This window comes from Herpailurus yagouaroundi, unplaced genomic scaffold (assembly GCF_014898765.1).
Source record: "Herpailurus yagouaroundi ecotype Mexico unplaced genomic scaffold, PumYag 182, whole genome shotgun sequence".
Taxonomy (NCBI): Eukaryota; Metazoa; Chordata; class Mammalia; order Carnivora; family Felidae; genus Herpailurus; species Herpailurus yagouaroundi.
In genome coordinates this window covers 54,599,268-54,613,810 of record NW_024412413.1, presented here as the reverse complement: position 1 = coordinate 54,613,810, position 14,543 = coordinate 54,599,268, and the positions used below count along the sequence as shown (strand labels likewise).

The 14,543-nt window shown below is 42.5% G+C and overlaps 1 protein-coding gene across 3 annotated transcripts in view; it reads right to left on the bottom strand.

Moving 5' to 3' along the window:
- TAFA2 (TAFA chemokine like family member 2) overlaps positions 1 to 2,982 on the bottom strand; it is a 500,373-nt gene extending 497,391 nt beyond the window's left edge. Inside the window, exon 1 of one of the 3 annotated variants that reach the window (XR_005795471.1) lies at positions 1,155 to 1,235. Coding sequence is in view for 1 of the 3 variants with exons in the window: in XM_040491542.1 (XP_040347476.1) it covers positions 1,155 to 1,186 (32 nt within the window). In the remaining 2 variants the exon portion in view is untranslated. Of the gene's footprint in view, positions 1 to 1,154; positions 1,236 to 1,490 lie in introns of those variants that run through there. The other 2 variants (XM_040491543.1, XM_040491542.1) reach the window with 2 other exon arrangements.
- Positions 2,983 to 14,543: the final 11,561 nt, after the last annotated feature.

Sequence of the window (14,543 nt, the reverse complement as noted above, 5' to 3'; positions counted from 1 at the left end):
AATCTTAAATTAATTACTCATTTGTCTTAACTTACATTGCCTAATAGAGCAGTTTTAAAGTGTTAATTGATAACAGTCTGATTATTGATGTCTCCAACAATCTAGTTGGGAAGACAGGAACCAGATAATTACCATCCAGTCAATAGTCATTGAAATTCATCCTGTCCTGAGTGAAGGACCCTTACACACTAACTGCTTCGGGGTACTTTTCAGAGTTAAGATTGCATATAGGGTTTGTTTGTTGTTGTTGTTGTTTTTCCAAGAATGATTTTTGCACAATTCAAGAGGGGATTTACACTCACAAAAGGAAGATATTTTCTTTTCTTATTGCCACAAGTCAAAGTCAACCAGCACGAGGGGAAGAGAGGCTAGCTAGCCACTACAGTAAGTACACATTTGATTCCAAACCCTTCAGGCAATTGTTTTAACACTTGGTCAGGAAGTGGAATACTGAGTAGAAAAGCGACGCGTCTACCCGAGGGCTCAGCGAGCGCCTACAGTTCGTCCTTTTCAAGTAGAGACGAGATAGCTCAGACTGCAGTTCTAGGAGAAATAGGGCGACGAATATCAAACTTTCCTTTGCAAAGGCAGTTTCTGGAAATAACACGTTCCCCACTGACAAGTGCAGATCAGTAGCCTAAAGAAAACACCTCTTAGTAGGAACCCGGCCTTTTGGAACAGAAGGGGGAAGGGACAGCAAAGCAGCAGGGCAGAAAAGCCATGTACCATTAACAAGATTTGGGGAGGCACCTATCAGGAAAGAAAAGTATTTTAAAAAACCGTTTCTTGAAGCTGTTCTTTTTTTTTTTTTTCTGAACGCTGTTGGTGAAACGATCCTTTCCCTAAAGCTGTCCTGTAGAATCCTTTACCGAAGCTTTGCTTCATTCAGTCATGAAGTGTCCGTTCCCAAATCTAAGAATATCTTTAAAACACGCGAGGCTCCAGAACTTATCAAGATGATTCTTTATGAAAAGAGTTAGAGGTGGGAAAATCAATAGCCTCATCGAAACGCCCACCCTCTGCAGACAGGCCCGAGAATTAACTAATCAGAAGTGGACGGAAAGTGGGGATTTCAGAAAGGCGACCCGACACGTCCCACCGATCCTCCCTTGAACGCGACCCCCAACTCCTTACGAAGAGTCCAAAATGGTTACCAGGCGGGATGGGCTTGTGTGAGGAATGGCATCAAACCCACTGCAACCCTCGGCCGGGCCGCTCTCTGTGTTAAGAGAAATGGGGCAGAGGAGAGAGGGAGGGCACCGCTCCCCGAGCCTCCTTCGCGTGCTCTGAGCCCCTCTCGGCGTCCCTCCACCCCCGCCCCTACCCTGACCGCCCGCGAGGGAGGTGCCGGGCGCCCGGCCCGCACCTGCTCTCACCCCTCGCCGTCCCGGGGCGGGCCCCCTACGGCCCGCGACCCCCGGGTCCTCCAGCTGCCGCCCGCTCCCCGGCGCCGGCGGGGAGGGGAGGCGGGAGACGCGGCTCGCACCTACCTGCAGCCCGGCTTCCTGGTGGCGGCAACACCTAGCGACGCTCCTGCAGCTTCCGCGGGCCCGCGCCAGCCTTATCGCTCTTGCATCGCTTCCAAGATGCCAATCCGCCGTCGCCGTTCAGGGGCATAGGGAACCCACGTCTGGTGTGGGGTGTGCTCGTGGAGGGCGTGTGAGGGTGGCCCTGAGCGCGCGTGTGTGCGCGCGCGTGTTTCCTCCTGCGATGGCAAAGAGGGCTCAGGAATCTCTTGACATCCACACTGGAGTCCCCCTGAAAGCGGGTGCAAGGTGGCGCGCGTGAACCTCGCCTCTCTTCCCGGCTCTCTCTTCCGCGGTGTCAAAGTAATCAAAAGACGTGTTTACTGAGGCAAAAGCCCGAGCCCCGCAGCCCTGGCCAGCGCCCGCGGTCCTCAGCGGGTGCGTGGGGTGCGCTCAGCTCCCCCGAATGCGAGAATCGAGGCGGTCTTGCAGCGAGTAGCTCTTATTCCATCTCTGATCCGTTTGCTCTCGACGCCGAGTAGACTTTTCCTCTCGCCTCGCGTCGCCTCTCCCTCTCACAGACACACACACTCACACATCCTCCGTCCCTCTCTCCCGCCCTCCCTTTGGCTCTCGAGGGAAAGGCAATTGGACGGAACGATTCACCTTCAGGAGAGCAGGCAGGCTACTCCCGTTCCCTGGCTCTCGCGGGTCCCAGGTCTCCAGCGCGGAGGAGTTGCCGGCGAGGCTCGGGGCAGCAAAGAGCGGCTCTGCGCTCGGCGGTCCTCGGCCCTCAAGACGCCGGCCTCCTCGGATCAGCTGCCCCTTGTTCCCGCTCTTAGCACACAGGTCCCAGCTGGTGCCCTCTCTCTCGGACGCTTTGCGCCCAGGCCACTTAGCAGCAACTCCTGGCCAGCTGCAGCCCCTCAATCCCGCCTCGAAGTGCTGCGGGCAGAGCCCCACGCAGCCCCGCCGCTGCCCCCCTGGGCATCGTGGGCTGGAAGGAAGGCAAATCCGCCGCTGTCCCCTGCCCCCAGCACGCGGCCGGCGTCACCACCGACAAGGTGCGACTTCCAACATCGAACACGAGCGAGCAGGTGTTGCCCGTGTCACTTCGCTAAAGGCGGGAGGGAAGAGAGGAGGGGCGGGGGAGGGGGCCCAGGAAACAAATCCGGATGACCAGGCGGAAAAAAAGTAAGCGGTTTAGTAACCGAAACCCGCTCCCCGCCTGTCACCCCAGGCGCTGTACTGTCGAGACACCGGTGGTGTCTTTCAGAAAGTCACCGTAAAGGGCAGGACCCCCTGGGTCCACCCAGACCCCTTATTCCAACCAGCCTGGCTGTCCTGAGAGTACGGAGTGAGGGCCTCCTTGGATGGTGCAAGGACCACGCGGAGAGAGAAGAGGTCCCGACACCGCAGGTTGAATTAGGCATTAAAGTGGGATGGCAGAACCCGGCGGCGTGGCCTCCCTCCGGTCCCTGCCAATAGCCTGTTCTGTTAGCAGCCGCGGCTGCTGCGAAGAGCGAACTGCGGTCCTGCAGGAAAGGAGACAGTAAAGGATGAGAGGGCGGCAATCGGTATAAAAGCTGGACTATGTCTCCCTCTAGAGGGAGAACCGGGTGAGAAAGCTTGACTGGAGGTAAGTAGGACTCCCAGTTTCTCCACAAAGAAAAAAAAAACAGCATCTGGTTCCTGAGAATTTTGCATTTTTACAAATTCCAGACTCTAATGGATTTAGAGACAAAATTTGCACTGCCACCCTATGTAAGCAGAGTCCTTGCTAAAGGAACATCGAGATATTTACAGAAACATAATAGCAAGAGCCTGGAAGGTCATGTCCTTACAGGTTTGGTCAAATTGGCTGTTGGTTTAGAATGCGTATGAACTCAAATGAAGGGTCTTCTTAGGCTCGCTGTGATCAAGTTTGGGATGAGCAAAACTTAATCTAACGATTAGAACATCATAAAAAACGAATGAGTCGGGGCGCCTGGGTGGCGCAGTCGGTTGGGCGTCCGACTTCAGCCAGGTCACGATCTCGCGGTGCGGGAGTTCGAGCCCCGCGTCAGGCTCTGGGCTGATGGCTCAGAGCCTGGAGCCTGTTTCCGATTCTGTGTCTCCCTCTCTCTCCGTCCCTCCCCCGTGCATGCTCTGTCTCTCTCTGTCCCAAAAATAAATAAACGTTGAAAAAAAAAATTAAAAAAAAAAAAACTAATGAGTAGCCATACTAGATTTAGAAAAAGATAAGAAAATCTGAAGCAAAGAAATAAGATGCTGATCCACAAAATCTTACATACAAGTCCCTTACAAACTGGGAATGTCTCAAAGATCTTGTTTCAGAGCCAACATTTATACCTCTTATTCAACTAACTGGTAATTTCCAAGGTGACTGAATTCCTCCCAGCTCTAAGTGTTGTGCTTTGATAACTCCGATTTGCCGAAATCATCAACAAACTAGGCATCGCATGCTCCCTTCACCAGCTATAAAATAAAGGTAACACTAGTCACCATATTTACAAACAAATATGGAATATATGTTTCACTTGTTAGTGATTTTAACATGCTTTGTAATTCAAACATATTTTATATCTGAAAGGCGTCAAGTAATTTAGGTTGGCGTGGTTGTTTTAATAAAAGCGCTACAGATTTTATGTTTTGTTACTTCAGTCAGATTCAAGCGAGCTTCTATCTGTAACTTTAATATCTAAGTGTTGTGAACTTGCTAATTGAAGGCTTGCTTTCGAAATGTTTCTGCATGTCTGACTTACAAAATATGTACTTATGTTCTGATTAAATTCCTTCCCATTCACCATTCACTCTGAATTTTTGAAGCGATTCTATTTTAACTTGATAATTGAATTTAGTATAAGCCTAAAGAAAGAAAAGAACTTATAAGAAAATACCTTAGACTGACAAGGAGCCAAAACCAAACCAGGTGAGGATTACTATTTTAGCTAATTTTCCTGTGGTACATTTGAATCAGCCTAGCACATGACAACCATTTCAGGTAACCTCAAATGGTCTCTTTCAAAAGACTCATGTCACATGTGCCAAAGATTTTTATTTTATTCCTCTTGCCTGGCTACTTATTTCCCCAGGGATGAAAGTTTTCCTCTTACAACAACTGGCACTGTTTTATTGCAAATCTTATAGTAATGGTGTGTCTGCTACGTTAAGTAGTAGGATGGAATCCAAGTAGGAATGGCAGTGGAAATCGGGGCCCTGTGCTGGGAGGAATAGCCATTTATAAAATCACTTTAGAACAATGGCCTTCCTTTCCCACAAGAAATAAAAAGCATACATCATAATCCTTCAGTTTCTAATTCATTAGTTCTGTGTGGTTGTAGGAAAATCTATAATTTTATCATATTGCTGAAACTATTTTTTGTTAAAATGGCATTTTCATCCTTATTTTCCTAATTAAGCCTGTCTTTTTATAAAAATATGAAAAAAGTAAAGAGAACAAATGTATGAATTAACTACAAAATACAACAGAGAATTTATTATCCAGCGTCATATGATACTGAAATTCTATAACAACATTCGTACTATTTGTCAGCATCCAGATAATTCCTAGTGATTTTTAGATCAAGGTATTCCTATTTCCAGCACCTCCTAGACTTTAAAACCAAATCTTTTGTTTTCTCCCCAAAATAAAATAGCAAATACATGCCTAGTTTAATAGAAATCTTGAGATGATGCTTCTTATCATCTATTTGTTTAAACTGTCCACTTCCTCCTGTGTAAGCAATAAAAAAATCATTGCTTGGAATGCTGAACTTCACCAATTGTAACTGTGTATAGCTCTTCATATTCTGAAGGAGTACTAAAATGTCACTTTGGGGCACTTCAAGCTTTCTGCCAGAGGTTTAATATGTTATCTCAAATCTTTATCTCAAGTCCTCACAACATCCCTTAAAATAGACGATATTACCCCCATTATACATATGAAAAAAAAATTGAGATTTAATTTCACTGTCATGAAGTGGCAGAGCTGGGATTCAAACCAGATCTACCTAAATCTAAAGCCAGTTTTTGGTTTTGGTTTGTTTTGGTCTAGGCCTTGATTTTTCTCTATGTTCCCAAGCACCACCGCTAAAACGTGCTATCTCCTGTGTTACAGAGAAATAAAAATCATTTGGATGTTTGGATATGGAAAAGACTTAGCCAAGGAACTTGGCTTCATTAATGAGAACAGAAAGGAGTGATGGAAAAGAGAGGAAAACTTAGCACCAGCCCCTCTCCGTAGTCAGCCAGGGGCAGGGAGTATTAGAACAGATGAACACAAAGTTCTGATTCCCAGTACATACATGAAAAGGAATATCACAAGCCTCTCATTCCTGCTTGTCTCCTCTTGTTTTATTTCTTTGGCGCTAACCGCCTTATTTCTATCTTTCCCAATAATGCCTCTCCCACTCATCTTTTAGGTGTTTTTGTCTACTTAGGTGAACAGAAGAAGCACCGAATCCATTCCATATAATCCAAGGTGGCATGCATATGTTATTAACTTTTAGACTCCCCATCACCTAGCATACTACCTAACACAATAAATACTCTTTAAATACTTTCTGGTCGGTAATCAAGACACCAAAGATCAAATAAGCAGAAAGACGCCATGAAAAGAAATCAAGAGAACTACTCCATGGAGTGGTGTGAGAAAGAACTGAGGCGGGAAAACTGTCCTATATGTAGCAAATGGAATAATCCACTCCAAAATTGTAGTGACTTAAAGAACAAATATTTATTGAGTTCACATTTCTGTGAATTAGCAATTTGGGTTGAGCTCAGCTAGGCTCAGCTGGGTAGTTTCTCTGGACTCAGCTTAGGTATCTGTGGTGACCTGAAAGTCTAGTGCCTCATTCCTTATCTGACAATCGGCTGACTACACCCTGGCGTATCAGGGAGTAACTAGGCCACATGTCTCTCACCATCTAGTAGGCCAGCCTGGCTGTTTAACACAGGCTTCTAAGAGTAGCGATAGGGGAAGCCTCAGTACTTAAGCACCTTCCAAGGCTCGGCTTGGATCGTGTTTACTATGGTCTCCTTGACTAAGCAGCTCATCAGGCCAGCCTCGTAATGGATAGAGCTACAATAACACATTCAAGAACCTGGTACAGGGAAAGGAAGAACCTGATTTGATCTTTACAATCTGGTACAATAGCTATCCCAGAAGGTTAGCATTTTGCATGGTAGCTTAATCCACTAGATGTCTTGTGGACTGAGCTGTGAAAAGCAGAATATTCCCAGCACAGTATAAAGGACACCTATCTTGAGTAAGAACGAGAAGTTTGTCCAGATTATCAAGTCTCCAGATTTGCTCTCATTATCAGATAGTCTGTGCAACAGCTTTCACCAATACAATGGAACATGCCTCTGTAATTCTTTCTCACTAGAAAGCACAAATTTTCCAAGACTTAGTGTACTTTCCACATTAGCCATTGAATCAATCCCAAGGCTTTAACGGACAATTAAGATTTATCAATAGTATTGTAAAATCTGACATGTTAGTTAGAAATCACTAGCAACCTTTACATGGCAGTAATTATTTCATTGTTGGTAAATGTCCCCCACAAAATCTGTTTTGGTTAAAGACTTTGTTTACTTCCTGATTTCTTAACGTGTTCCAAAGAGTTAAGAGGAAAAATACCTATCATAAATAACTTCCCAAATGGGCTTGATTGAAACCCTTGGCCCTACCACATCTATAAACAATCTCACCTAGTTAACTACAACTCATTCATTATGGCTCAGGACCAGGGCTAGCCCCTCTAGAAAATCATCTGAAGTGTGAAGATGGAGATCTTCACACTCACTACATTGTGTTATAATTGACTCATTTTTATAAATTTCATAAATTATCCCACATTAGTACATTTGTATTTCACCTCATGAAGCTTTAGACATGGATAGATGGATGGGTAATGAACATATGTCAATGGACAAGATTTTGGAATAACATGATCACACTTACCTTAATATCCAATAATGATGATTTCATGCTTTCATCGTGCTGATCACATGAATTACATTCATCTAGAGATTAGATCTTCAAGTGACTTCTGGAAATCTTGAACAATGCTGACATGGTCTATGAAATTACCCTTTTTCATTGCTGTACAAATACACACACACACACACACACACACACACACACACACACACACACACACATCTCCAGAGACAAGGATCTCAGACTCACTCCTTAAGGTCTATCTTGGCCTGCTGACCTCCAGAGTCCCACCTACTTGTTTCTATTTCCTACATTCAGCTGTTTCCATGCACAGTTGAGGACTAAGCCTTGTTTTAGAATAGTAACTGAAGTCCAGTTTGCTCCAACAGCTGAACTACAGTGGCTCCTACGGTTCACAGGAAGTTCCACTTCTCCACAGTGTTATATTCAATCAAGGATCAAAGAAGAATAGCCCTAGACTCTGAACCCTAGCTTTCCATGATCAACTCATTTAAAGTACAAGCACATAAACCTTTTTCCCATGTTGCCAGAGTAACTAGGTAAGGAAGAAACCCAGCGTTAGCTTCCTGTTGAACTCAGTAAGAGCCCTTCCCTTTGACAACTTAGATGCTGGTGTTTTGCCTGGGTCTCTAATGTCTAGGTATCCTCATCCCTTGTAATCACTGAGGTCTGCCACAAGGAGGGATAAGGTGAGGTGGGCCTTCTTGGTTTCTTTGCCTGCCTGGATGCTTGCTGAGCTGCAGAGACCAGAGAGAAAAAGAGCCTTGGGAGAATCTAATGTTTGTTTCCCCAGTAGTTTGGGAGCAAATGTGAAATTTGCCTGCTTATTGCCTGAAATTTCTAAGGGGAGAAATGTGGCTGAAGTGGCCAAGAAGAGCAGTCCAAAATAGATCATCTGAGAGTCAAGAGTCAAATCTATTCAACTGGTCAAAGACATATTAGTTTTATGGACCAAGTGACCATCACAAAAGGCTGTATATAGCCTGAGACATCAAGGCATTGGGAGAAGAATAAAGCAATGCCTTGACTGCACTTAATAATTTGTGCCCACTTATTAATGAGCTTAATGTTAAGTTATATGAATAATGGCCTTTTGGACATTTTAGTTCTAAAGGATAAAGCAGCACACACACAAAAAACTATTTTACAGACACCACTTGTTCACAGAAAGGAGCTATTACTATTACAGTAGTCTGAGATCTCATGATTTCTGGAACTAGGTAGGAAGCAAGTAAACAGCTATAGAATGATTATGAACATCTCACATGGATTGAGGATTGGGAAGAAACTGACAAATCCCAGATATATGAGAAATTAGTGATCCGTATAATGAACATACCAGTCTCAACAACATAAATTTGGAGGGCAGGATCATTGGCTTTGAAGGTGTTGTCTTACTAACTGTTCTCTTGCTCCATCAGAAACAAAAGTTTCCATTGGTTTGAATAAGAAGTCCAGGCTCTTTAACCACTGTTCCTCATTTAATTCATTGGCTGTCTTCTTTCATAAGATTTTTGTAACAGTTACCCAGAGTGGTCTTTCTTCTGTCTTCACTTAAGGAGCGATACAACCTCCTACAGCCTATAGCTCCAGATGGCCCATCTCTTGATTTATCGTGCTTGTAGTAATCACGGCCATTTGATACTTCTCCTAAACCTCATTCTTCCTGCCTGGTTTACTGCATTAATTAGAGTGCCTTTGGCCTCTCGCCCCCTTTGCACCCACTTTCCTCTCCCCACTTACCCCACGTAAGGTTGTGGATGCAGACAGACTGTCGCTTCAACAGGGAACCTAAGATTTCACACAGAAAAGGTACATTCTGGAGGAACAGACCAAGACGAAAGTCAATTTTCAGTACCATACTTGAGGCTGGGTCATCCTAACCTTTAGCTCAAAGTCTCATTTCCCTCTATTATTTGCTGACTAAATAGATTAATAATCCACAGTTTTGTTCATTCACAGAATGTAGCTAAGAATGGGGAGAAGGGGGATGAAATCCACTAAACTAAATGACCACACAATAAAGACTATTTTTAACTGAAACTAAGTAGAGAGCAATGTTCACAAATTTTCCATCAAAAATAAGAAAGAAAACTAACTTCTCTCTTTCTTCTATAATAGTTCTCTAAAATAGATATCATCTCATTTTATGATTTATAAACTAAGGCTCAGAGGTTAGATAACTTGTCCAAGTAATTCAGGTAAAAAGTGAGGGCAGCCAGAATTGTAATTCGATTTTTATTGACTCAGGAACATAAACAAGAACTCCGTCTCCCAGTTTCCAGTCCAGCGTACTTTTCACCCTACGTATAGTTCTGATCTAATTATTTCCAGAGAGCTCAAGCTCGAGCTCTGAAATTTCTCCATGCAAGCTCTCTTTGAATCCCTATACAAAATCTCCTCCCTTTTTAGTATGATAGAGAATGATTTCTGTCACCCAAAAGGGTCAGAATGTTGCCCAGGCAAGTTTTAGTTTCTTTTTTTTTGTACATTTTGGCCACCCAGTGTCAAAACAGCGCAACTGCAGGCAAATACTAATGTTTCTAAACAAGCATGATAGTGTATATACACTGTTGCTTTATAGCAACAAAAATAAATCATGACAGAGGTTCTGGAGTCTTTGAACAGTAACGTTTATACATATAGAAGATACTCCCACCACAGAAAGATGTGCATGAAACTGAGGAGACAAATCTTTAAAAATGAAAAATTTAAATAGCATAAGTGAAGATGTGCCTGTTCCAAAATGCTAGAAAAAATAAAGGAGTAAAAGGAAATGAGATAATAAAATTTAATTGTATGTGAGGAGGCAGTAAAAATAAGAGGAGTTGTATTCAGGTTTTGTTTCACACATTTTTTAATGTAGAGGTTAATTAGACAGCGTAATGAGCCACACAAAGAATTAGTGGAATTGCCAATATTAGAGGTATTCAGTGAAATCTCTAGTTAGACAACTGATGGGAAACCTATAGAAATCAAGTTCCACCAAGGTGTAATGACAAACACAAGTGAACACCATGCAACAAGAGATCCATTAGGACTAACATTAAAACATCATCATCTAAGTGGACTCACTACACATTTAATTGTACATAGATAGCACCTGCCCTTTGGAAAGCACAATCTAATTAAGCAGAGATGATGACATCATCACAAAATGAAGGTATTAGCTCATTGATCCAATTACATGAATGACAAAGCAGATTAGGTATAGAGCATATGTTTGTTTTAAATTTAAAAAGCAGAGGGGTGACCGGGGTGGCTCAGTTGGTTGAATGTCTGACTCTTGATTTCAGCTCAGGGCACGATCCCAGGGTCCTAGGATCAAGTCCCACTTTGGGTCCCATGCTGAGCATGGAGCCGGCTTAAGATTCTCTCTCTCTCCCCCTCTGCCACTCCCCCCCCCCACCAACTCACGCACTCTCTTTCTTTAAAATTAATTAATTAATTTTAAAATTAATTAAATTTTAAATTTAGAAAATATAGCCATAGAACTCTGAGTATAATAAGAAAAAGATTTTTAATAATAATAGGTCTTCTTTTGTAATTATTCAGGATTTGTGCTTGGGTTCTCTGGGTCAACCTCTATTATGAAATCCTATCTCTATTGGAGTATTGGCCCTAACACCGTGCACACGTGTACAAGGCTATGGATTAGACCAGTGGCTCTCACATTTTGATTATTTCCTTATGTGAGACAGAAAGCATTCTCATAAATGTACCAGGGTTATTAAAAATTCTTGGCTTCTTTCCTGTAAGTTGTTTCTCTCCTGCTGACAAAGCACAGCTAATACAAGTGAGTGAAAAGGACAATTACAGGGATAACATTTCCAGTTTACATTTCAAAATAAATTCTTCCCAAAGTTCAGTGCTTTATTAGTAGTAACTTTATTATTAACAACTAACTTCACAACAAATCACCAGATTTTATGAAGCTTGTAATCAAGCAATAAATACTGTTAAAAATCATAATATAATTATAATTATCCCTTTGTGGTTCAAGGCATATAGCAAATCAGGAAAAAGTGGGTAGAAAGAGATTCAGTCTATATTTATCATCAACTCATAGGATTGGAAAGGAAATTTCCAAAAGCACTCAGTTTTCCTTCAAACTATCCTAGATGCAAAATCTCTTTCTCATTTTAATAACGTTCAATACTCAGCAATGGAAACTCAACAGCCTCTCCAAGAACGTACTTGTAAGGAGATGCTTCACAGAGTGCTCTATTTCACAATGTACATGTTCCAGTTTTGTCTTTGTGGGTTTTGAATAAAGGTCTCCCCCTTTTTATGATCAGGTTTCAAATTCTCCAAGGATATCCTCTAGGAAAACTCCTCTCTGTCACCATTAGATGTTTTGCAAGTTGTCAAGGTATTATAGCTGAACCTACCAAAGTCCTCTGACATCTATAGAGGAAAAGTCACCCTACTCCTCTCTCCTTAATAACATTATGGGATGCCTGGGTGGCTTGGTCAGTTATGCATCTTCTTAATCTCAGCTCAGGTCTTGATCTTGGGGTCATGAATTCAAGCCCTGCATTGGGCATAGAGCTAAATAAATAAATAAATAAATAAACATTGTCTAAGCTTCAGTTCTTTCCTTGACAGACCTCACTGTTTCCTTTAAAAGACTGTTAGAATCATTGAGATTGTAATACGCTCTATCCCTGCAAAAAAGTACTAATACAAATGAAATATTTGAAAACATTTGTTTTTTTTTTATTCACGCAGCATTCTGAATTACCAAAGGTGTAATCCAACCCTTGAGAGAAAAAAATATAAATTGCAACTGTGCTGCTACAAAAAGTTTCTTAACTATTTCATTATTCTGAGAATAAAAAATATACCTCATTTAGTCCAAGAGATGTAAATTCCAAGGTAAAAATTATTTACAGAAGATTAAAACTTAATATGAGGGTGCCAGAAGATGCCCCAAAATAAGCTCAAACAATGATTACTACTTGAAATATTTGCCTCATATTCTAGGGTTGTTTTTTTTTTTAACATTTTTTTTCAACGTTTATTTATTTTTGGGACAGAGAGAGACAGAGCATGAACGGGGGAGGGGCAGAGAGAGAGGGAGACACAGAATCGGAAACAGGCTCCAGGCTCTGAGCCATCAGCCCAGAGCCTGACGCGGGGCTCGAACTCACGGACCGCGAGATCGTGACCCTGCTGAAGTCGGACGCTTAACCGACTGCGCCACCCAGGTGCCCCACTAGGGGTTTTTTTAATGCAACTATGAAATTTTATAAAACACAGGCCACAAGTAATGTATTTTGTTCTCTTTGGTGGAAATAATTATAGTCAAGATGTGAAGTAACTGTAGCATTTATACCAGCAACCCAGGAAGTTTTAAGACCACAAATTTTGCCCTGTTTCTCTAATCAGTTTATATCCAGGAGTCACTATAAATGTCTGTCTTTCTCTTCTGGACTTAGACTGGGTAGCTGCTAATATACCAAACAGTTTTCAATCCCTCCTATTTGAGCAAGAAAGGAGGGATTGAATAGGTCTAAACCCATACTTTCGAATTCAGAGGAAAAATACCTCTGCTTATGGATAATCTGCCTAGTTTTAAGGGTAATTACTTGAAAATCTGGGGCGCCTGGGTGGCGCAGTCGGTTAAGCGTCCGACTTCAGCCAGGTCACGATCTCGCGGTCCGTGAGTTCGAGCCCCGCGTCAGGCTCTGGGCTGATGGCTCAGAGCCTGGAGCCTGTTTCCGATTCTGTGTCTCCCTCTCTCTCTGCCCCTCCCCCGTTCATGCTCTGTCTCTCTCTGTCCCAAAAATAAATATACGTTGAAAAAAAAATTTTTTTAAACCATTCTTTAAAAAAAAAAAAAAAGAAAATTTAAGTAAGTTCAGGGGCGCTTGGGTGGCTCAGTTGGTTGAGCATCCACTCTTGATTTTGGCTCAGGTCATGATCTCATGGTCATGAGATTCAGCCCTGTGTCAGGCTCCACACTGGCCTTGGAACCTGCTTGGGATTCTCTCTCTCCCTTCTCTCTCTCTCTCTCTCTCTCTCTCTCTCTCTCTCTCTCTCTCTCAAAAATAAATAAGTAAAAATTTTTGAAAGAAAAGAAAATTTAAGTAAGTTCAATTTGTTTGATAATTACTTAAAGTACAAGTTGCTATTAAGTACTCCTGTGTGTGGTAGTGTGCTTCATAAATATACATACTCTGGTTTTGTAGAAGTTATAATCCAAGCTAAAGCATAAAAATGTTTCTCAACCACTGAAATCCTTTAAAATCAATTATTTTTATCCCAGTTATAGGTAGCTGCAACTAACAAATGGGATATCTTGCAAAACTTTGTTATTTGGAACTCAGATTGTCCCCATCCCATGGAAACCGTGATTAAAATGGGTAGTAGGTGCCCAGAAATGTGAACCAAGATAAAAAAAAAAAAAAATTCTGAAAAAGCTGTTAAACACAAAGAAGTTGAACCAAATTCCCAGTTGACACCACTACCAGCACATAAACACCGTTTGGCCTCCTCACTTTTCAGAGAGCCATTGAGAACCTGATGAAAACACATACTTCTCTAAAATTTTCATAAACTCTTTCAAGGAGTCCAGCAATTCCTGACCCATTCAAGCACCCCAGGCTAAGAAGAGCTGATTTAAGAACGCATGGGTGACTCTGTGTGTTGAGCATCTGACTATTGGTTTCGGCTCAGGTCATGATCCCAGGGTCGTGGGATGGAGCCCCACATCAGGCTCCATGCTGAGCATGGAACTGCTTAAGATTCTCTCCCTCTCTCTCTCTCTCTCTCTCTCTCTCCTTCTGCCCCTCTCCTCTGCTCGCTCTCTCTCTTTCTCTGTCGTTCTCTAAAATACAATGAAGGGGCACCTGGGTGACTCAGTCATTTAAACATCCCACTTCGGCTCAGGTCATGATCTCACGGTTTGTGAGTTCAAGCCCCACAATGGGCTCTGTGCTGACAGTGCAGAACCTGCTTTTGGATCCTCTGTCTCCCTCTCTTTCTGCCCCTCTCCAGATTGTGCTCTCTCTCTCTCTCCCTCTCTCTCAAAAATAAATAAACATTTAAAAATAAAAATAAAATAAAATAAAATAAAATAAAATAAAATAAAATAAAATAAAATA